Source organism: Syngnathoides biaculeatus, chromosome 17 (assembly GCF_019802595.1).
Source record: "Syngnathoides biaculeatus isolate LvHL_M chromosome 17, ASM1980259v1, whole genome shotgun sequence".
Classification (NCBI taxonomy): Eukaryota; Metazoa; Chordata; class Actinopteri; order Syngnathiformes; family Syngnathidae; genus Syngnathoides; species Syngnathoides biaculeatus.
In genome coordinates, this window is record NC_084656.1 from 3,410,417 (window position 1) to 3,434,198 (window position 23,782).

The 23,782-nt window shown below is 41.1% G+C and overlaps 1 protein-coding gene across 8 annotated transcripts in view; it reads left to right on the forward strand.

The window, feature by feature from the left end:
• Positions 1–19,986, forward strand: part of tbc1d13 (TBC1 domain family, member 13) — a 35,248-nt gene extending 15,262 nt beyond the window's left edge. For 2 of the 8 annotated variants that reach the window (XM_061801754.1, XM_061801757.1), the window contains exons 6-13: positions 2,327–2,426; positions 11,246–11,328; positions 11,459–11,618; positions 12,998–13,208; positions 13,389–13,552; positions 13,996–14,156; positions 14,244–14,301; positions 17,575–19,985. In XM_061801754.1, coding sequence (XP_061657738.1) covers positions 2,327–2,426; positions 11,246–11,328; positions 11,459–11,618; positions 12,998–13,208; positions 13,389–13,552; positions 13,996–14,156; positions 14,244–14,301; positions 17,575–17,640 — 1,003 coding nt within the window. In that variant the 3' untranslated portion in view covers positions 17,641–19,985. Of the gene's footprint in view, positions 1–2,326; positions 2,427–11,245; positions 11,329–11,458; positions 11,619–12,997; positions 13,209–13,388; positions 13,553–13,995; positions 14,157–14,243; positions 14,302–17,574 lie in introns of all 8 variants that reach the window. The other 6 variants (XM_061801761.1, XM_061801760.1, XM_061801755.1 and 3 more) reach the window with 6 other exon arrangements.
• The last annotated feature ends 3,796 nt before the right edge of the window (positions 19,987–23,782 follow it).

The following is a 23,782-nucleotide window of genomic DNA, read 5'->3' on the forward strand; positions in this document are numbered from 1 at the left end:
GCTTTTGTAAATAGCAGAGAAACTAAGAGTAAAGGCAATGGTGTTCAGTATGACACACTCAGTTGGTTACATCATGGTCTTCTCACACTGTCTAGAGGACAAAAAAATGCAATCATTCCAAAGCCGAGATTGAATTAAAAATAAAGATTCAGTCCTTAATTGCGTTCATCTCTTGAGAATAAAGGTCCTGATTAGATTCAAGGTTTCGCCAAACTGACCTTTTTTTAGAATTTCTGAATCTCGCCGGTAGCTCAATAAACATGAAATATGAATAAAAACTGTCCACTCTTGACTGACAGGTTTTCTGCCGAAAAGTCTGAAATCAGGTCATTAGAATTTCCTGAGATTTACGTCACTAGGGAAGATCTTTGCTTACCTCTCAGCTCCAAGCCAGCACTGTCAACATAACTCTCACAAGTTGGTCTTCTATATGGAAGCAACCAAACAGAGGGTTAGCATAGGATGTTGTTGTGTAGGATGACTCTGGTGATGGGTAAGAAGATTAAGAAGACAAAGGTAGAGCAGAGAACCATGTGGTGGAAGCTAAGAATAGAAGAATGTTGTGCAGCCTTTCAGAAAGAGTTGAGACAGGCTCTCAGTGGACACGAAGAGCTCCCAGAAGACTGGAGTACTACAGCCAAGGTGATCAGAGGGACAGGCAGGAGAGTACTTCTGGTTGGAAAGGGGAGAAGGAGACTAGGTGGTGGAAAGTACAGGAAGTCATACAAGGAAAGAGATTAGCAAAGAAGAAGTGGGACACTGAGAGGACTGAGGAGAGGCGAAAGGAATACATTGAGATGCGACGTAGCGCAAAGGTAGATGTGGCCAAGGCAAAACGAGGCATATGATGACGTACACCAGGTTGGACACGAAAGAAGGAGAAATGGATCTCTACAGGTTGGCCAGACAAAGGGTAGAGATGGGAAGGATGTGCAGCAGGTAAGGGTGATTAAGGATAGAGATGGGAATATGTTGACTGGTTCAGATAGTGTCTAAATAGATGGAAATAATACTTTGAGAAGTTGATGAATGAAGAACATGAGAGAAGGAAGAGTACAAGAGGCAAGTGTGAAGGACCAGGAAGTGGCAATGATTGGTAAAGGGGAAGTTAGAAAGGCACTAATGAGGATGAAAAATGTAAAGGCAGCTAGTCCTGATGGTGTGACAGAAGAATTTAAGGTAGAGGTGGGATCAGCTCTAAGCCCCTGTCTGTTTGTTGTGGTAATGAATAGGCTGACAGATGAGGGTAGACTGGAATCCCCTTGGACCATGATGTTCACAGATGACATTTTGATCAGCAGTGAAAGCAGGAAGCAGGTGGAGGAACAAAGATGGAGGTACGCACTGGAAAGGAGAGGAATGAAGATTAGCTGAAGTAAAACAGAATATGTGTATGAATGAGAAGTGTTGAGGGGGAAGAGTGAGGCTGCAGGGAGAAGAGATAGCAAAGGTGGACGATTTCAAATATTTTAGGTCAACAATCCAGAGCAATGGTGAGTGCGGTAAGGAAGTGAAGACACGGGTCCAAGCAGGTTGGAACAGTTAGTGGAAGGTGTCTGGTGTGTTATGTGACAGAAGAATCTCTGCTAAGATGAAGGGCAAAGTTTATAAAACAGTGGTGAGGCCGGCCATGATGTACGGATTGGAGATGGTGGCACTGAAGAGAACAGGAAGCAGAGCTGGAAGTGGCAGAAATTAAGATGGTGAGGTTTTTTCTAGGAGTGAGCAGGTGTGATAGTATTAGAAATGAGCTCAATAGAGGGACAGCCAACGTTGGATGTTTTGGAGACAAGGTTCGAGAGAGCAGATTTCGATGGTTTGGACATGTCCAGAGACGTGACAGTGGGTATATTGTTAGAAGGGTGCTGAGGGTGGAGCGAGAGGAAGACCAAAGAGAAGATTGATGGATATTGTGAGGGAAGACATAAGGTCAGTTGGTGTGAGAGAGGAAGATGCAGGAGATAGGCTAAGATGGAAAAAAATGACACGCTGTGGTGACCCCTAACGGGACAAGCCAAAAGGAAAAGAAGACGACTGACAAAAGTATATATAAACAAAGGTTTATGACACATGAACATCCATATTAATTTCTGTTTGTTTGTGTTTTAGAAAAAGTAGTGATTACTGTATAGAAATGTATGGTTAAAGCAGGAAAATGAAAAATAAATATTTTTTTCATTATTTCAAATACATTGATATTTTCAAAGTGGAAATATTTTGGTATTCACTACAGAGTGTCCACCATGTTGCCCTTAGGGTCACTTTAACTTCAGTGGCTTCAGTGCAGTGCAACATGGAATTTTCATAAACATTTCTTCTTTAACAGGGAGGTGTATTCCCAGTTTCTGAAAGAAATGATCATCCAACCTGGCATTGCCAAAGCCAAACTGGGCCTATCCAGAGAAGACGTTACAATGGAAGACCATGTGAGTCTGTTTCTGCTCCACTGTTGCTTGACTCAAATGACACCAACACACATTTTATGTACAGAGGCTGAAATAATTAACACAATTCTCTCACTAAATGTTTTTCAAAGGTGCTGTTGGTATGAATATTTGACCAGATGTTGGGAACAATACAAATAATCCAAACATATAAAGAAAGTACAGTAGAACAAATAAGGTCAGAAATTATATATATATTATATACTAAAAATAAGCATTCAATGTGTGCATAATGTAAAGAATAATACAAAATTATGTACATTTACCTTAAAAATAGGCATTCAAAGTGTACATAATGTAAAGAATAATAAAAATAATTTTCCTTTGTTGTTGAGTGCGTGGTGAGCAAAAAGGTGGTGCAACTGGGGGATGAGGGGTGGAGAAAGTGTTGCAGTCATCACCTAGTCCTTTATTGTTTACATCTTAAAGGGGGGTGTTGCTTTGTCATTGGTTAGCAATTGTAATCCACATTGGGCTGATTTAGAGTTGTTAGCGGTAAACTGTTTTTGGAACTTTACTCCATAATTTCTCTTTGAAGTCAATTTCGGGGGTACAGTGAGCACCTGGAAAGCATTGGGCTCACAGTTCTGAGGTCCGGGTTCAATCTTGGCCCCGCCTGTGTCGAGTTTGCATGTTCTCCCCATACCTGTGTGCGTTTTCTCCAGGCAATTGGGTTTCCTCCCACATCCTAAAAACATGCAACATTAATTGGACACTCTAAATTGCCTGGGGTGTGATTGTGAGTGTGGCTGTTTGTCTCTATGTGCCCTGCGATTGGCTGGCAAACAGTTTAGGGTGTACCCTGCCTCCTGCCCGTTGACACCTGTGATAGGCTCTAGCACTCCCGCGACCCTGGTGAGGATAGGCGGCTAAAAAAATGGATGGATGGATGGAGGTTAAAATCTCCTATCAGTTTCTAGCAGAATTATACGTGCTATCCCCATTTTGATAGGGGAGCCTCTTTAGCCTGGCAAAGCTGCTCAAGTTTGGCAGTGAACAGCAGCTTGTTGTTATTTGGGTGTGAAAAATGACTGTTTCTACACACATCATCTGCTAAAGTACTGTTATCTCATATAATACTGCTGTGTTCACATTTTGCCATTGCTTGGTGAACATTTCAAGCTTTCCATTTTTCACGTTGTTTCCCGAACTCCAGCTTTGAACGGAATCCATTTATTTTATCTGTGCTTGTAAGCAGGTTTTAATTTTAGTCTTGTAAACATGTGTTAGGTTCATTCAAATGATGGAAAATGTCTGGCAGGTATGCCAGGTTTGCACACCACTCATCAGTTGCAAGTGGTTTTGCGTAATTGGACCTCTGATTTATGAGAAACACTTTTATTTCCTCCAGCAGTTCAGAAGTTACTCGCTATGGGACAAAATCCTTATGAAACAATAAGGCTTTATGTTGCACGCCCATTTCCTCATGAAGATGCAAATGTTAAAATTTTCATGGGTTGGGATTTTACAAAGTTCACCATGCGCACAACATCATCCAACACTTGGCCTGATGGTAACCTGATGGTAAGGTCTTAGCTACGAGGCCCTCATGCTGTAATAAACAGTGTGTAAAAACCATATCAGGGTCTCTTTCTGTCACTCTGCTTACAAAAACTTTAGTGTGTCCAACCATGGCTGCTCTAATGTTCCCTCTAAGCTACGCAATTCCGCACTTCTCGACACTCTGAGCGCACATATGCAAAATCTTCTTCTTTTTCTTTCGTCTTGTCCCATTAGGGGTCGCCACAGTGTGTCATTTTTTCCATCTTAGCCTATCTCCTGCACCCTCCTCTCTAGCCCCAAGTGCCCCCATGTCTTCCCTCACAACATCCACGAACCTTCTCTTTGGTCTTCCTCTCGCTCTTTTGCCTGGCAGCTCCATCCTCATCACCCTTCTACCAATATGCTCACTCTCTCGCCTCTGAACATGTCCAAACCATCTAAGTCTGCTCTCTCAAACCTTGTCTCCAAAACATCCAACTTTGCTGTCCCTCTAATGAGCTAATTTCTAATCCTATCCAACCTGTTCACTCCAAGCAAGACCCTCGGCATCGTAATTTCTGCCACCTCGACTTTTGCTTCCTGTTGTTTCTTCAGTGCACCATCTCTAATCCGTACATCATGGCTGGCCTCACCACTGTTTTATGAACTTTGCCCTTCTTCCTAGCAGAGACTCTTCTGTCACATAGAACACCGGACACCTTCCGCCAACTGTTCTACCCTGCTTGGACCCGTTTCTTCATTTCCTTACCACACTCTCCATTGCCCTGTATTGTTGACCCCAAGTATTTGAAGTCGTTCTCCCTCGCTCTCTCTTCTCCCTGGAGTCAAACAGGAAGGGGCTCAGCGCGAATCCTTGATGCAGTTCCACCTCCACCTTAAATTCTTCTGGCACACGTTCGGCACATCTCATCGCTGTTCTGCTGCCCTCATACATGTCCTGTACTATTCTAACATATTTCTCCACCACACCAGACTTGGGCATGCAGTACCACAGTTCCTCTCTTGGTACTTAGGCTTTCTCTAGGTCTATAAAGACTCAATGTAGCTCCTTCTGACCTTCTCTGTACTTTTCCACGAGCATCCTCAAGGCAAATAATGCATCTGTGGTACTCTTTCTTGGCATGAAACAATACTGTTGCTCACAGATACTTACTTCTGTCCTGAGTCTCGCCACCACTACTCTTTCCCATAACTTCATTGTGTGGCTCATCTTTATTCCTCTATAGTTCCCACAGCTCTGAACATCGCCTTTTTTCTTAAAAATTGGAACTAGCACACTTTTCCTCCATTCTTCAGGCATCTTCTCACCCGCTAGTATTCTATTGAGTAAGTTGGTCAAAAACTCCACAGCCAGCTCTCAAAATTCCTTTCAAACCTCCACAGGTCATCAGGACCAACTGCTTTTCCATTTTTTATCCTTTTTAGTGCCTTTCTAACTTCCCCCTTACTGATCATTGCCACTTCCTGGTCCTTCACACATTCCTCTTCTTCTCTTCCTTCTCTCATTTTCTTCATTCTTCAACTTCTCAAAGTATTCTTTCCATCTATTTAGCAAACTACTGGCACGAGTCAACATATTTCCTCCTCTATCATTAATCACCCTTACCTGCTGCACATCCTTCCCATCTCTATCCCTCTGTCTGACCAACCTGGAGAGATCCTTTTCTCCTTGTTTCGTATGCAACCTGGTGTACATGTCATCATATGCCTCTTGTTTAGCCTTTGCCACCTCTACCTTTGCCCTACGTCGCATCTCAATGTATTCATTTCGCCTCTCCTCAGTCCTCTGTGTCCCTAATGTCTTTCCTGATGTGACCTCCTGTATTTTGGGGTTCCACCACCAAGTCTCCTTCTCCCCTTTCCTACCAGACGACATACCAAGTACTCTGCTGCCTGTCTCTCTGATCACCTTGGCTGTAGTCGTCCAGTCATCTGGGAGCTCTTCCTGTCCATCGAGAGCCTGTCTTACCTCTTTCCAAAAGGCTGCACAACATTCTTCCTTCCTCAGCTTCTACCACGTGGTCCTCTGCTCTCCCTTTTGTTTTTTTAATCTATGTTTTTTTATTTAGCAATATTTCAGCTATGGTATTTGATACCACCAGTGTTAATATGGGACATCTCACAACTGGCTGCATTTGCATCCAGGAAAACCTTGGGAAAGCTCTGTTGTGGTGCGCCTGTCGAAGACGTGGGTGAAATCTTACTCATAAAGGCTTGGGATGCTCTGGGTGTGGAAGTATCGAAAAGCAAAGACAGAGACCGGTACTCCGAGCTAGATTTGACTGCTGAGCTGACGAGAAGCAGCAGTTCGGATCCTTTTATGCTGGAGCAGCGACATCATGTAATTGAAGTTCTGACAACCATCTAGACAGGCACTGGTGACCCCAATTCGCCTGCTGTGAACTTGTTACCGCGAGGTGACTACCGAGAACTGCTAGACTTGGTTTTAGTTTACTTAGGAGAGGACAATACATCCAACTTTCAGAAACCCAGTGCGACACACAAAGCTCGCTGGGTGGCGAAACTTTTGTATGCGATCAAAATGATTCTTTTAAGAAATTCTGTCGCCAATTTGAAGGATAGACTCTTATCAAAGTCTGTCATGGATAAAGTTGCAAGATTTGTGACTTTTGTGACGCACATTTATGTGCCGTGGTGGTTCATGTGTCCAATTAGCTCGGAAGCGCCGATCAATGATTTACAATTGGCTAAAAATCTGACAAAATTTGTGAATATTGATCCAGTGATAGCTAAAGCCATTTTGAAGGGATACGTGAATCACTACTGGTACTTGGTGCCAGAAATGATTCCGCTCAGTCTCTTCAGTGACAGTCTCAACAAGACAGAGAAACGTGAAATAGCGGAAACAATCTCATGACCAAAGAAACAACATGACGAAAGTCGGCACGGGACTGGTTACAGGAAACAAATTTTCCCCATTTTGACACTGAACATACAAAGTTGAAAGATTTGTGTTCATGTTCGTAATCATGGATATTTTATTGCTTGCTGTTGCGAGTAGAAATGTAGGCTTTAATGTGCCAATTTGACTGATGCAATGTTGAGATTTCCATCGCGATGAGGAACCCCTAAACATTTCAATTTATTCATCCCAATTTCACCATTTTACTTTTAATATCAAGCCTCACGCTAGAAAAAAAGTTCAGTTCAAAAGACTCAAGTTTTCAAAATCAAGGGGGACCAGATTCACCCTAATGCGCAATATATCAACCTTTCTCCTTTATCATGTCAACCGACTCCTGAGCTTTTCCTGTCATAATCCCAACATTCAAACTCCCTACACTCAGTTTTAGGCTCCGTGCATTCCTCTTCTTCTGCCGAGGAATCCCGTTTCTTCCTCTTCTTTGTCTTCGACCTCCAGTAGCTGAATTTCCACTGACACGCTGCAGATTACCAGTGTGGCCCTGTAGCACAGTGGTTAGAGCACTGGTTTGGTAAAACAGGGGTTGTGGTTTCATATCCCACTGGGGCCTCCACTCCCTGAGAAGGGTTGCGTCAGGAAGGGCATCCGGCATAAAAATTGTGCCAAACATATATATGCGTTCATCTGAGATGATACGCTGTGGCGACCCCGAAAGGGACAAGCCGAAAGAAACACACACCCTGCAGATTAGCAGTGCCGGGGGCGGTTGTTGTTAACCCGGGCCACAATCCGGTACCGTATTCTTTAGTTGAACGCTCATATTTGTTTTGGCACAGTTTTACGCCGGATGCCCTTCCTGACACAATGTATATGCATGTGTCCGGGCTTGGGACCAGCCTATCGATTCCATTGGCTTGTGCCTCCAAAGGTCTGCATTGAACGCACTGCAAATGAATTTGATGTATAATTTTTTTTTCTGTATCATTTTGCTGTGTAATTCGGTGAGTGACAGCTGTCCAGCCAATCATACGATACAATGCAAATAAGATATGCAACCAATCACGGCATTGACAGTACTTGTCCATGTGCTGTGCTTGTACATACTCCATAACAATAACAATGCGGTGGAGTTCAGTAATGCTAAGGCTAATCCCACATCATGGTGAAACGAGCAGATTGTGAATGTGCAAAACTAAATACAGGTGTATTTGAGCATTTATGTAAAACCAACACTTTTAGACTTTGTCAATTCTTTTAAATAACATTGTTATTATGTTGCTAACCAATGATGACAAAAGCACTTCTTACCATTAATGTGACTTCTGGTGCTGCATGGTTTTACTGATGGCTTTATAGTCTTTCATACCTCGTTAGATTAAGCTTCATGCAGGCGTTGAGACTTCCATCTGTTAATCGTGATTTCCCATCATGATGGTCCGATGGTGAATAGTTCTCGCCAACAATAACATGTCTTTTATTCGTTTGATTATCTTGTCTTTATACGAAAAGTTGTCAAAACGTTCATTGGAAACATCAGGCACGAATGTTTTGGCATACTCCTCCATCTGTGAATGGCTGTCCAGTCTTGCCGAAAACTGTGGAACTCCCCTTCTTTTTTCCTTTGAGCAATTGTTCGCTCAATTAGTTGTCGCTACCTGCTCTGCGTTGGAGCCTTCTGCATCTCTGCACATCGACTGCTATGAACTACGGCAACCCCACTAGGACAAACTGTCTCTGCACATTTGCGTTGTCTACGAGACAGAAATGACATTGCACAGTATGTAGTGCTGAGGGCTCTGCGAGCCATATGCACCATCAAAAGAGCCAGATATCACTTGCGAGCCATAGGTTCCGGACCCCTGATTTAAGATGACACGCTGTCAGTTCAACAAATCCACAATCACATGGCAAAGTATGTGAGTATACCAGAAACCTGGCAAAGCAAAAACTATTCCTTTGAATTTGTGAATTCAATCAATGAGAGTGCAGAATGAGACTATGCATAAGTTTAAAAATGCACCCTGGCATACCCTAATAGTAGATGGGAGCACAGACAAAATGCTAGTCATATATATCAAATTCAGAGAGGAAAATGATGTCCGCTATAAAACTCTGTAAGTTGGCCAAATGACAAAGTGTAATTTAATTCTTTTAATAAACCATGAAACTTTCTGTGATGATGTGTGATACTGGTGTGTGGCCCCAGTGAGCACTTCTGATGTTGCTCACAGTGGTCCTCAGTGTGCTCAGGGATCTTGTCTGTATGCCCAGACAGATGAAAAATGAAAGGGAACATTGGTGCAGACACCCATGCAGTTTTCCCTATTGAAGTCCACTTTGTTCAAGATATTGAGTTTGATCCGCTCATTACATGTTGTTGCTCAGCCATCTTCTCTCACCCATTGTAGGAATAATTGTGAATATAATTATCATGAATCTGCTTCCAATAAAGAAATGCTTTGCTCTGCTCTAGATAATGTAGCAGCCGCCTAGCAGGAGATAGCAAGAACAAAAGCATCTAATCATCAGAACTGTTACAACTGCTGCCTGTTAAAGAAATGATGACCACACATGTACTCAGCAATCTTACACATGCACACGCACATGAACAAACATGTACACTTTGTTTCCAACTGTTTCGCTTGCCGTCTCCTTTTTGTAACACCCATGAAAATAGGGGCATCTTAAATCTAAATAAATAGAGGTGCTGTGGAGAGGATAAACAGAGTGCAGTGGCGAATTGTACGAGACAGTTCCTGTCCTCTCTCCTCACGAGACTTGAACTGGTATCTTTGCTTCCTTTTTGTCCAGTTTAATGAATGTCTAATTGGTGAACCTGACACCCATCGAGTTGGCGTTTTTTTTTTTTGTTTGTTTTGTTTTTTTTTAAATTAGCCATCAGATTTTTACAGTTCTATGTCAAGAGAAAAAAAACTGGTATATGAGTACTACTATATAAGCTTTATTTTGGATTCAGATATAGTGTGCAAAGAGACGACACGGAGTAAATGTCTTTTCTGGAGCCGATTAATGACATCACTGATCGGATCGGTGAATTATGACATCAAAACTGATCAGCTGCTAAGCAAAAAAATCCCAAATATCGGTCAGTCAAATCGGTGTAAAGTCTAACCAATAACTGGCCTAATAGTGTACAGCGAACCCTCTGCAGAAAGCTGACACCCTAGTATTATAAGGTGAGACTTGATGCACTAGACAATTGCTTTCACATGTCAACACAAAGTGGATCGACGGCGAGCCTCCAAAACCATAGACATTGACATTTGTTTCAGCACTCTGCCGTGAAGTGGATTACTGGGATAGAACATAAGAGGAAAAACTAGACTCCCGAGGGTGGCTTTGGAACACTAATTTACCACCACAAGCCACCTCCACAGACCCTCTCCAACAAAGGCGTCTCCTGCCTGTGCAAAGGAATGACATTTGCCAAGCCAAGCTGGGACAATGGATGGGTTGCTGGCGACACACACAGGCAATGGAACGGCACTGCAGACATACAACATTAACCACAATCGGATGAATTTGGAACTATCTGTAGTCCAATATCAAAACAACTTGGGTTATAATCAAACCTGAAATGTGCCAAAGGCTGATCACTTCAATGCCACGCTGCCTTGATCCCATAATTAATGCAAAAGGGCGCATTTTTCAGAAGGCCAAATCGTATCTGTTTAAGGTTCTTTTTTTGTTGGTCACATGACATATTAAATTTTTTTGAAAGACTGCATTTTTTTCTGGGCTTTGGAAAAACTGAAACGTGGCTGGAAAAAAATGTATGTGGAGAACTGATATACAAGTTTCACTTTTTGAAATAATTTATTTAAATAAATGTAACTTCTCTCGACATTCAATTTTATTGGGACATAGTTTTAGAATCATTGTTCTGTTCAGAATGTACTGGTAGTTGTTAATGTATTACACTATAATCCTCATGTTTAATGCATGTTTGGACTTTGGGAGTTGCCATTACTCATGTTCATTGTGCACATATTTTGGCCTTCTGAAAGGTGAGCAATTAGTTGCCTGTGTCAGAAAGTGTCACTATAATGCCACGTTTATATGGGATTTGTCAGTTCAAAGGCAATAAGGGAAGCAATGTTGTTCTCACAGCTTTCCCAAGTAATAAGAAAATGAGAAAGCTGTGGCAAAATGTTTGTAATTGATAATTTCCAAAGCATCCTTTGGTTTCTTCTGGCCCCTTCTCTCCCATTGTTTGATCAACCACACTTGCTAAAAGGTGCTGCAGGTTATTAAGCAAGACAAAAATAGCAATACTGTTCCCACAATTTTCTCTCACAGCCCCAACCCAAAAACACAGATTTCCTAAAGAAGGTTTTATCACGGGATAATGTTTAAGTTACAACTGGCAAGAACTTTTTGTTTTATTTTTCAGCCTCTGAATCCAAATCCAGATAGCAGGTGGAACACATACTTCAAAGATAATGAAATTCTACTTCAGATTGATAAGGATGTAAGGTATGGACTTAACCTAATACTTAATCTGTTTCTGCTTTCTCTTTTGTTCTCTTTTTAATCGATGTGAAGAATACTGAATTGCTGAATATTAGGCCTTTTGTATTGAAATATAGATGTTTACATTTTACAGGAGGTTATATCCAGACATGGCCTTTTTTCAGCGTCCTACGGACTACCCTTGCCAACTGATCTTGGACCCTCAGAATGATTATGAAACACTGCGTCGGCGAGTGGAACAAACCACTCTGAAAGCACAAACTGTAAATCGTAACCGGAGTGGAGTAACCAACGTATGTATAAATCTTTCATGTTTTTGGGGAAAACACTTGGGGTTTTTTTTTCCAGTTATGTTCAGTATATGTGGGAAGAGAAAGAGAATCTATATTTGCACATTAATGCTACAGAACATTAGTTTGTGCTCTTTCGTCTTATATATAATTAGATTAAAATCTTTTTAAGTCTTTTTGTGGCATTATCAGCTAAAGTAACCTGTATGCTTATACAAAACCTTTACTGAAAGAGTGTAGCAATTCTTGTGCCACTAAGATTGCTTTGCCTTGAGCGTGTTACCAAAACAATGTTTATTATATGAATGCAATAAATGTATTTTGGTAGACAATGGGAAATCCATGTTTTCCAGCTTTTTACTGTCTGTCGCTCTTCTATGTAGAAAGTATCAAAACCACTGAAAAGTTGACCCACATATTTTCCTCCTTTTGAAGTTGGGTCACAGGCATATGGTGGGACGTCTGTGTGAAAGGGAATACAGTGAAGAAAATAAGTATTTGAACACCCTGCTCTATTGCAAATTTTCCCACTTAGAAATCATGAAGGGGTCGGAAATTTTCATCGTAGGCGCATGTCCACTGTGAGAGACATAATCTAAAAAGAAAAATCCAGAAATCACAACGTACGATTTTTTTTTTTTAACGATTTATTTGTGTGATACAGTTGCAAATAAGTATTTGAACACCTGAGAAAAAAAACAATGTTAATATTTGGTACAGTGGCCTTTGTTTGCAATTACAGATGTCAAACGTTTCCTGTAGTTGTTCACCAAGTTTGCACGCACTGCAGGAGGGATTTTGGCCCACTCCTCCACACAGATCTTCTCCAGATCAGACAGGTTTCCGGGCTGTTGCTGAGAAACATGGAGTTTCAGCTTCCTCCAAAGATTTTCTATTGGGTTTAGGTCAGAAGACTGGCTAGGCCACGCCAGAACCTTGATATGCTTCTTACAGAGCCACTCCTTGGTTTTCCTGGCTGTGTTGCTTTGGATCATTGTCATGTTGAAAGACCCAGGCACGACCCATCTTCAGTGCTCTGACTGAGGGAAAGAGGTTGTAAATTAAATTATTTGGGTCATCCTGACTGATCTGAAATAGAAAAGGTTTATTGTGATTTGACTTCCGACAGTGAGACAAAAAAATTAAACGTGTTTTTGCACAGTTTATATACATTTCTGTACGTGCAGTCTTGTGGCATGCTCTTGTTGGCTCCGTGCTGACCTGCACCCCACCCCACGATGCGCCCCGTAGAGAAAAAAAAAAAAAAAGTGCAGTGTGAAAATGCGTTTAGACTGGTAGATGTTTTTTTTTTTTTTTTTTTTTAAATCACGCACCCCAAACGTACAAATGCAATGTTGAGTAAATTGCATCTGTTCTCCCAGGTTAGCTCTCCTGGAAAGTCTTTGAACCTGTATCCATCTAATGAATATGAGGTGTTGCCCAGTGGGAGTGAAGCACATTGGGAAGTGGTAGAGCGCATCCTCTTCATTTATGCCAAACTGAATCCTGGGATTGCTTATGTCCAGGGCATGAATGAAATTGTTGGTCCAATTTACTATACCTTTGCCACAGACCCCAACAGCCAATGGAAAGGTAATTTCCCCTTGTTTTAACTCATTAACATCTCATTCAAATGAAATCCTGTGTAATCCCTTTTTGTCCTTTATTCACCCATGGACACATTTCGTTTCGTTAAAGTCAAAGTTGTAGTGAGCAACTGAAAGGCCAATATTAACACTTATATCCAAATAGTATCCTGTTTTTTCTTTACAGAGCATGCAGAAGCAGATACATTCTTCTGTTTTACCAACCTAATGTCAGAAAACAGAGATAACTTCATCAAGAGCCTGGATGATTCCCAGTGTGGGATTACATACAAAATGGAGAGTGTGTACTCTATGCTCAAAGAAAAAGATGTAGAGCTCTATCTCAAGCTGGTAAGGACATGATCCTGCTTTCTTAGTTCTGCCATGTCTTCTCCCAAATAAATTGGTTATTTTGGTAGCATATCAGTAACTCTATTATTCTGGTAATTATTTGGATAATCTCACTTTATATACACACCCCTGTTCGAATCCAGGTTCTTGTTATATGAGCATAATGTGACCAAGAAAACAAAATTTAAAACCATTTTCTAACTCCATAGCTAGCTAGCTAAAGTAAGAATGTAAATGTTTTCAAGAGGCATTGTTAAAAAAAATTTTTGATCATGTAGTTGTATAAGTGCATACCCTCATAAATTGTGATTTTCTTGTGGTCAGAATAAATCATACACATTCAAACTCATGTTAAATGGGTGTCATAATAAGTGCTTCTTGTTAATCCCATATTAAATTAATTTTGGCATTTATGTTATATTCTCCTTTTTCTTTGCACATAGCTAGAACAGAATATCAAGCCTCAGTACTTCACCTTCCGCTGGCTGACCCTGTTGTTATCACAGGAGTTCCTCCTGCCAGATGTCATCCGCATTTGGGATACTCTGTTTTCTGACCAGGACCGCTTCCACTTCCTCATCCTGGTCTGCTGTGCCATGCTCATGTCAGAAGCTTAGCCTCACAGTTATAAGATAAATACTTCTGCTTTGTCATTGCTACTCATGGACTGAATGTCTTAATACATTTACAGACTGATCCGGGATATCCTCCTGGCAGGGGACTTCACAGTGAATATGAGATTACTACAGGTAGGTGGCTTTTGGAAAATGCAACAAACGTGTTTGTTCAGTTCATTGATTTGTAAACCTCCACCCCCTCTATTATGCATCCTCAAAAATCCGAGCCAGCAAAAATGTATCACAACCCTGGGAGAAAGCTCTTCTTATTGGATGAAAGAACAAACACAAACAAGGTTTGGTGTAAAAAAAATAATATGAAGCAAAATTGGAATTTGTCTATCTTTAATAACTGTGTGGAGAATAGAGTATGTACTGTGTGACTACTTCTTTTAAAACACTAATATTGACCCATATTTCTATGATGAGGATGATTATTTCCATTGTTATGTAAACTAAATAGAAGAGGTATAAGCTTTAGATTTTCAACTGTCAGAGGATGAATATTTTAGTCTTCACACAGTACTTTTTTTCCTCAGTCTTCCATGTCTTAGCTGTCAAACAGTTGTTTTGACATCATGATTTTGGTTCACCACTATAAAACTGGAAAACTAAACTGTTTGTCCTGCTCTGTTTGATGCAGCTTTTTTTTTAAATATACATACAATATAGTTGAAACAAGAAGTTTACATACATTATAAAAATACATGCATACAATGCAATTTCCTCTCAGCCTGACATGAAACCAGACCAAAGGTTGAACCACTTTCCTGGAAACACCCTACCTGTGCCACTCCATCTCTTTCCATGGTCTTTTATGCCATTTTAATTAACATTATACAGCAACCAGACAGTATGATAAATGTTGGCCACTCGACATCTATTGCAACCTGGTCTATCCGAGAAGGGGGATCTTCCATCTGTGGTCCCTTCTCTAGGTTTCATTTTTCCACAAAAGCAGGGTTTAAATTTATCATTGTCTGATTGGGGGGTTACATTTGAGGATCAGTCATTGCCAGGTGTCGGCCTATGAAGCTCTTTGACACTTTTTTTTAATTCATAGAAATACAAATAAGCTTAAAAAGGGGAAATCCAGTGTTTTGCATTAACAATGAATCCAATAGGGCATGTAATATGTCGTGGGCGTAGGTCATGTGACTCGCGAAAATGACAACGCCCCTGAAAATTCACAATTGTCGATAAAAATCTTCTCAAAACACTATTAAAACACTGGATTTCCCCTTTAACCAAACTTTGCCGGTTTTAGACCAGTTTGCGTTACCAAAATTACAAATATATATTTTATATAAAAATTATAATTATTCACCCAAAGGGAGACTTACTGACTTATGGCCCCATCACACCATGACATTCTGGCCAGCGTCCTATAGCATTTGAGGAAACGTTGGTAGTTGCCCATGGCCGCCGGGATAGCTCCAGAGTCGTGTTGTTTCCACGCCAATGAACGTCAATGATCGCTGGGAATCGTTGGAGAACGCCGGTCTGGAAAAAAGTTTTGAACATGCACAAAAGTTCTCACCGAGACCAGTGTTCATCAATGTTTAATTTTAAACGCTACAAAACGTTCCAGAACATCCGTGGAACGTTTTACTAAGGTTTGCCGAGCGTTGCACGCGTTTGCCTATCGTTAGTCAGTCGTAACTCTAGCTTTACTTGGTTGTTACTTAATCGTTTCCTTTGCAGTGAACGACTCACTGGCAACCTGTCAACGGCCACTGAACAATCCCCTAGTGCACACAGCGTGTAACCAAACTGAAACAAACGTCGTTTGATGTCCATTGAGCGTCATTCGAGCGTTTTCCGAACTTCCATGCATATGGGTATATAAACCGATGCTTTGTAAAAGCAAGGTCCATTTAATATTAAGATACAGTAGAGCACACCTACTATGGAAGATCCAGAAAGCAGCAGTTCGTTTTTGCGGAAAAACTCCACCAGACTATCCTCAACAGCCCGGTCCAGGATCCTGCAATCCTTTCTCTGCTTCTTTTGTCTCGTTGTCGGACCGTCCTCACTGGGGTGTGCAAGGTGTTTAGGGTCCCCAGGGGGTGTCACATGGTGCGTGACTTCGCGGACGTGCTCTTCTTACTGCTCTTGTTTTTCTTCCAAACACATTGCTCGTGATGAAAGAAGCTTAGCTTTCTTACTAGCATCGCTAGTTGCTGAAGTCCACGCCCTAACTTTTTTTCTTCTCAGCGGCATAATGCTCACTGTTCTAACTCACGACAACAGCTGAAGTGACTATGAACTTTCCAACGTTTTAGTGCCAGTTCCACTGTAAAAATTACACGCCAGCAAAACGCTTTTCTGTGGTTATTCACCCATTGGTGACACGCTTAACACACTCGTCTTACGTTGACAAATCGCTCGTCGCGCCCCATTGACGCGTTTGCACACGCTAATGGTTTTTAGGGGTATGTTATTTGGTCGCTGTTACACGCTTTTCGTGCGTTAGACACGCTTTTCGTGCGTTAGACACACGTTAAGTCATGCGTTAGACACACGTTAATCACACGCCACATGTGTCATCCGCGTTTGAGAACGCTGAAAAATAGAACGATTGAAATGTTCAGAGGACATTGACCAGAACGTCATGGTGTGATGGAGCCTTTAGGCAGCCTGTTATTTTGGCACAGTTGTACTTTTCTTGTCAAACTCTACAGCCATGTAAATATTATTGAGCAGAATCACACAATAAAACTTTTACTCGGGAGCTGCGTCACTTAAGTTTGTAACACCATGATAATGTAAAAGCGTAAAAGATAGTATGAGGGGAGAACACATTTGCGGTGGCAAGCATTTGCATTGCCGTGTTCACATCTTGTCACACAAACCTTGCCAAGAGGGAAAGCAAATATAGTTGGGTTAAAACAAAACGCAAGCCGTAATGTGAAATCACCCTAACATTACCATTTTTTTCCCTTTTTTTTTTTTGTTATACCCCAACTGTCCACAGGGCATAACTTAACTTTTGTGTTTTTAATTTCCCTGCTCGGACCCTCTCTCTAAATCCTCATTTGGTATTTGTATTGACAGTTACAAATGAATTAGAATTGAATCGTTACTCCTTCTACTATTATGAAATCGTAGTCCAACAGAAACAACACAAGAAATATGTTTATTGCAAAAATATCTATGGACTCCGAAAGAGAGTATGCTGGCATGTTTTGGAAACTGCCTCTTCCTCCATAAATGTTTTTGTTTTTAGTGTAAAATTGCTTATTTTTACCAGGATCCTTTGTTGTTCTATGTGGCCAAAGGTAGATTGGTTTTGTACATCACATTTGCGGCAGACTGAGTGCCATTCCAAGCTGCCACCCATTCATGCATATGCCTACTATATGCTTATTTTGTTCCTGCCCTTTTTGTTTGTTTTTTCCTCAGGATTACCCCATCTCAGATGTTCACACTATTCTAACAAAGGCCAAAGAGCTGCAAGATAACTCATAACCTGTTCTGTCTTCTTCCATCTGTTGCCTCCTGTCAGATGTGGTGAGTGGAAGCCCAAACAACAACAAAGCACATTATCAATTATGTTTAAGGACCTAAATACGTGTCTTGTGGAAGGAGGGGGGGGGTGTCTGTATATTGCCGTTTAACTGGATGACTGATATTGTGATCAGAGTGGACTTCTGAGAGAACTTGTGTTGTGGAGGAAATGCATCTCGGTGCATTATGGGGAACAGGTCCGTGTGGTCATCCTCCATTCTCAGCCATCTCTCCTATGGAGACTTGAGGTCCCGACTGAGTTTGCATCTGGGGCACCAGGAGGCATGTTACGTGAATGAAAACATTCCAGAGATGTTCAACAATGGAGAAGAGATTTTTAAGAAAACACTGCAATGCCATTTGTAAGTGCATTAAATTAGTTTGAGCAGTAGTGCATGTTTTCCTTTAATATGTTTTTAGTCTTTGTGCTATTTTAAAAACCTGATGAATCCTGTATAGAATTTCACACTGTCAGTATTTGAAAGGTAATTATGAAGTGATGGGACTATTACTTAAGCATTGTGCCTTTAGACCTGTGATGAATTTAAAAAAATTTTACTGTATCACCCTGAAAGAATTAAATATTACTGAATTGCTAAAACCATCCAAGGATGATTTACTCTACAAAGTGTTATGCTGTAAATGAACTCAATTAGCATTTTCCTTTATTTTTGTACAATAAAGTTTTGAAAGTAAATTCATTGAGGAACCCAGTTTCATGTTACAGCTGAAACATTTATTTGACATGTCCATTGTTGTACATTTATGTATTTAAAAAAAAAATGTTTTACATATTTGATTGGATGTACTGTACATGACTGTCAGTGTGACTACGGGCTTGTAATTTTTTTTTCCCTCTGCAAGGAGAGAGTTCAGAAGAGCTTCCTTGGAATAACTCTTGATCCATCTTATTTTCCTTTGTAGATTTGGTGCCTTTTTTGCGATCACTCAAAATCCATAATCGAGGACAAGTGTTGTGATGTCACCTCTTTTTAAACATTGTCGGGTTATTACTGTATCATCAACCCCATCCTTTTTAATTTCAGAAATGGTTCCTCCTAATTCCTTGACAGAGGAAAGTACGCAAGGCAACCAGTTTGGAATGTGAATGTACTGACTGTATCTCAATACCCTACAAATCGCAGACCAAATATAAATAACCAACCATTCGCATTCACACTTTAGGACAATTTAGACTCTTCAGTTAGCCTACCATGCATTTTTCTGGGATGTGGGAGGAAACCGGAGGCATGGGGAGAACATGCGAACTTCACACAGATGAGGTTGGATTTGAGTCTGCGTTCTCTGAACTGTGAAGGTGTGTTAACCACTCATCCGCTGGCTCCCAGTGACATAATCTTGATGCACATACATACAGTAAATGTTCTTTGTAGATTAATTACTTGTTAGATTAGCTAACTGTAGAAGAAGCGATCTCACGTCTATAAATTCAATTTTCATTGTGTGTTACACGTCTGTAGAGTATCCGATTGCAGCTTTCAGCTTGTCCCATCACCAGTCACCACAGATAGTCACTTGCATGATTTGTCTGCCACAGTTTTCACATCGGGTCACTTTCCTGACGCTACCCGCCCATTTTTTAATTCGGGTTTTGGACCAATAGTGGCTGGCTATTGAGGTACTTGACAAGATTTGAACCTTAACTAACTGCACAAAATTCCCTAGCATGTGCCACCATACATACAGCACTGTATGTATAGACTTAAAAAAAGAAAAGCAAAATGTCTCATATCTCATGATTCGTCTTGGTATACTGGTATCTCTCAACTGTCTTTGGCATTAACACTTTTTTCTCACCAATAAGATACTTAAGGATCATATATTCGCTGGGGAAAGGGTGGAAAAGAGAAGGTAAACTGGGGTATCGTCAATGGAAAAAAGAAAATCCAATCTTTCAAAATTCTACTCGGACAAGCCCTACTTTTATTCTTCAATGCTACAATCTTTTATTTTTGTCAATGATGTCTTGTTTATATTGTTTTCTACTTGCAAGGAGACATGCATGTCTTGATTGTTAAAATATTACCAAGGCACCTTTTGACACCAAAAGAACCCAATATTCCAGGTGTGTGCAACGTAAACCATTGTGAAGCATCTTAAAATTGAAGTTGGTGTTGGTGAGTTGTAGTCCAAGGGATACAGTATTCAATATACATGTAAAGCCTGTTAGGTTGCATGTTCCACACTTTAAAATCATGAATTTGGAATGACTGCAGTGTTAATAATTGTGCAACTGTTTTTGTTTTCAAATGTGCATTAAAATAATGGTATCACTGACCTTTCAAGGGTTTGATTTCTGTTTTCTTGTCACGAATATGAGACAAGGGGTAGGACCCAAATGCAGGACTCTTAGGAAGAGACATAATTTCAAAGGGGTTTTATTCCATCCAGGGGTTATACACAGCAGTCCAACAAAGTCAAAGGCACAAAAACAGTAAAATGAGGTCGGATAACTACTCCGCAAAAACAAGACTTGCCTATAATTGGCTGTGATGGCACAGGAACGCTGAAAAACAAACATCTGTGCAGTTCATTTTCGCAAGATATGCCAATTAAATAGTTAGTTCCCTCATGGTCATGTTTCATCACGTCTTTTTTTTTTTTTCATCAACTTATCTGTTAAAATATTATTTCCATGCGCTGTCTACAGTCTACAGCAATCAATGGTGGCCCACCACCAATAATTTACACGAAATCCAAGTGGCACCGATAACAATGCCTCAACTCCTTACGTGATATTGATAGCTGTCCAGGTGGGAAGACAGCTGGAGAAACCACAAAAATAATGTTTATGTATCTTGTGCCTTCAATGTGTGTGGTGTCCTTCATCTGATCTTTAACTGGAATCTGAAGGAGGAAAAGGTTGGTAAAACCTGTACAGTCGCAGTACCAAAGAAAACTTAATCTGGGGCCTCATGTACTAAAGGTGCGTACACACAAAAACATGGCGTACGTTCTTTACCTCAGCAGAGTTCAGGGCATAATGTGCAAAGACATGGATTTCCATTCGAAACACACTGTACGGTGCAATTCAGGAAATGTCACATGCGCAATCCTCACGAAGGTTGCGGGATTGCTGAAGCCTATCCCAGCTGTCAACTAGCAGAAGGCAGGGTACACCCTGAACTGGTTGTCAACCAATCGGAAGGCACATAAAGACAGACAACAGTTGTACTCAGAATCACACCTAAGGGCAATTTAGAGTCTCCAATGAATGTATGTTTTTGGGATGTGGGAGGAAACCGGAGTGCCCGGAGAAAACCCACACAGGCACGAGGAGAACTTTCAAGCTCAACACAGGTGGGGCTGGGATTTGAATCCCGGTCCTCAGAACTGTGAGGCCAATGCTCTACAGCTACTCCACCGATCTGCCTGTCGATGTTCAAATTAGGTAAATTCAAAAATGTATTTTTTTTTCCGTGCATGAGCTGGTTAAAGCGATTGTGAGGGTCATCGGTGGCATAAATAATCACCTTGCTCAATTAAAGGGTGTCCTCAGAAATGTCGGTAATTTTTTTTAATACAACTTTTAACAAGTAAATTCTGAGTCCTTGCCTCTTTTCAAATGTTGGGCATGAATTGTTCATCAGTGCTAATTGTTCATGTGTCTCTGATGTGCAGATTTATTATAAAGGTTTCCCAGTATAATCGCTGAGTGTCACCAAATTATCAAAACCTGTTGAAACGTGCGTATTTAGTGGGTCCCATCTGCGCTCCACATGTAGATTAATTTTTATACAGTTGTAACGGCCATTGACAGAAAAAAAGAAGTCAGAAGCCCACACAAAAGTACACTTGTTGCTCATCAATAGTGTCTCAGTTAAGAGCTACGTGGTTTTATGCTTCCCCTTTTCCCCTCTCAGTGGGTTCTCTGATCGGTGGTGCCATTTAGTCTTTTCCCCAAACAACTACAGTCTGCATATGTACAGCGTATACTGTGACCCCAACTCCATTTTTCTTCCCGCTTACACAATAGCAAAATAATTTGAACACTGCCCCTAAACTTCCAGCCTTAATGCCTTTTCACGTGGTCTACTGGACACATAATATTTCTCCTTTCTCCTAATCATCACGTCAACAAATTCCTGAAATTTTCCCATCATAATCCCAACATTTAAAGTCACTGGATTCAGTTCTAGGTTGTTTGTATTGGTCTTTTCTTTCTGGCAAACCATTCGCTTTCCACCTCGCTTTCGTCTTTTACTCACAGTAACTAAATCTCCACCAACGCCCTGTTGGTGAACGGCACATTGCCGGACCTTGTTAACCTAACCTCATCTGATCTGGTATGGTATTCTTAAAATGAACGATCATATTTGTTTGGCAAATTTTTAAGCTAGAAGGTGTAGGTTCGAAAAACAAAACATCACCACAAGAAGGTACCAGACAGCATTGCAAACCATTTATGTACATAACGTCTTTCATTCCCAATATTATACATTATCTCAATCTTTTTTCTCATGTTGTGTCCGCAATAGATTTGATCAGGTGATTGTTTGAATCTCCTGTGCAATAATAAATGGTTTAGGACTGAGAAGCAGTAGCTCCATGAACAAAATATGTGTATAATACCAGAATGTACTCTCATAATGTCGGTTCAGTAAATCAAGGGACCAAGCCTAACTGCAAAAAACGAAAACTAGCGAGTAATTTCTTTCCCCCAAAAAATGTTTAAAGCTGATTATTCATTCAGAAATTCACTTTGAGTTTAGCCCATTTGAAAGGAGTGTTAATTAGTGATGCTTCCCATAACCGTTGAATACCCGAATGTATTGTGCAAACATGGTTATATAAGCTGTTTTTCACTCACCTGTTTTTCACTCACTTGTTTTTCTGGTCAAGACGTCTTGACCGTTTCACGATCGTGTTCGCATGCATACACTCACTTGTTTTTCGCATATAAGTTGTTTTTCACTCACTTGTTTTTCTGGTCAAGACGTCTGGACCGTTTCACTATCTTGTTCACATGCATACCAAAGACGAACATTGTTGTGGGATGTCTTGACAGTTATGGCTGCGTAAGATGTTTCTCAGAGCCTGAAGGACACACTTAGGTGTCAATAGTAAATCAGGAAACAATTGTTGCGGCACCAGGTGGGACGGGTAGGCCACCCGCCCTTTCTCTTGCACGCAACTGAAAAGTATAATAGAGAGATGCAGAATACAAACAGGTAGAGTCTGCTGCGGGTTTCGTACGGACGCCCAGCTGGTTGACAAGCGGACCTCTACCTGGGTGATCGGCTCTCCACCTCCTCGGCATAGGTAAGGGGCTCATATGATTGAATTCACGCAATGTCAACTGTGTTTTGAAAACTTGCATTTGGTCGAAATAAATATGCCAGTTATTGAGGCTAAATAGCATTTGGGAACGTTGGTCTTTTGTTGAGTGTCGTCTTTGTCTCCTGAGCGCCGACCAGCACCGATCCTTTCAATAAAACACCATTGCAAAACAAATATTACTTTGGTGCCATTTTGTACCACTTTATGAAAGGGTTGTCGAACGTACGGCCCGTGGGCAATAAGCGGCCATTGCGGGGTCCAATCTGGCCTGTGGAGATAGTTGATACTTGAGGACGCATGAAAATAAAAAGAAACTGCATCCATCCATCCATCCATCTATTTCTGAGCCGTTGGGAGTGCTGAAGCTGATCCCGGCTATCTTCCGCCAGGAGCCGGGGTACACTCTGAACTGGTTGCCATCCATTATGTGACAAAAGAGTCTTCTCGGATGAAGGGCAAAGTTTGTAAAATAGTGGTGAGGCCAGCCGTCATGTACAGATTAGAGACGGTGGCACTGAAGAGACGAGAAGCAGAGCCCGAGGTGGTAGAAATGAAGATGTTGAGGTTCTTTCTCAAAGGGAGCAGGTTGGATAGGATTAGAAATGAACTCATTAGAGGGATAGCATAAATTGGATGTTTTGGAGACAAATGTCGAGAGAGCAGACTTCGATGGTTTGGATATGTCCAGAGACGAGAGAGTGAGTATTTTGGTAGAAAGGTGCTGGGGATGGAGCTGCCAGGCAAAAGACTGAGAGGAAGACCAAAGAGAAGGTTGATGGATGTTGTGAGGGAAGACATGAGG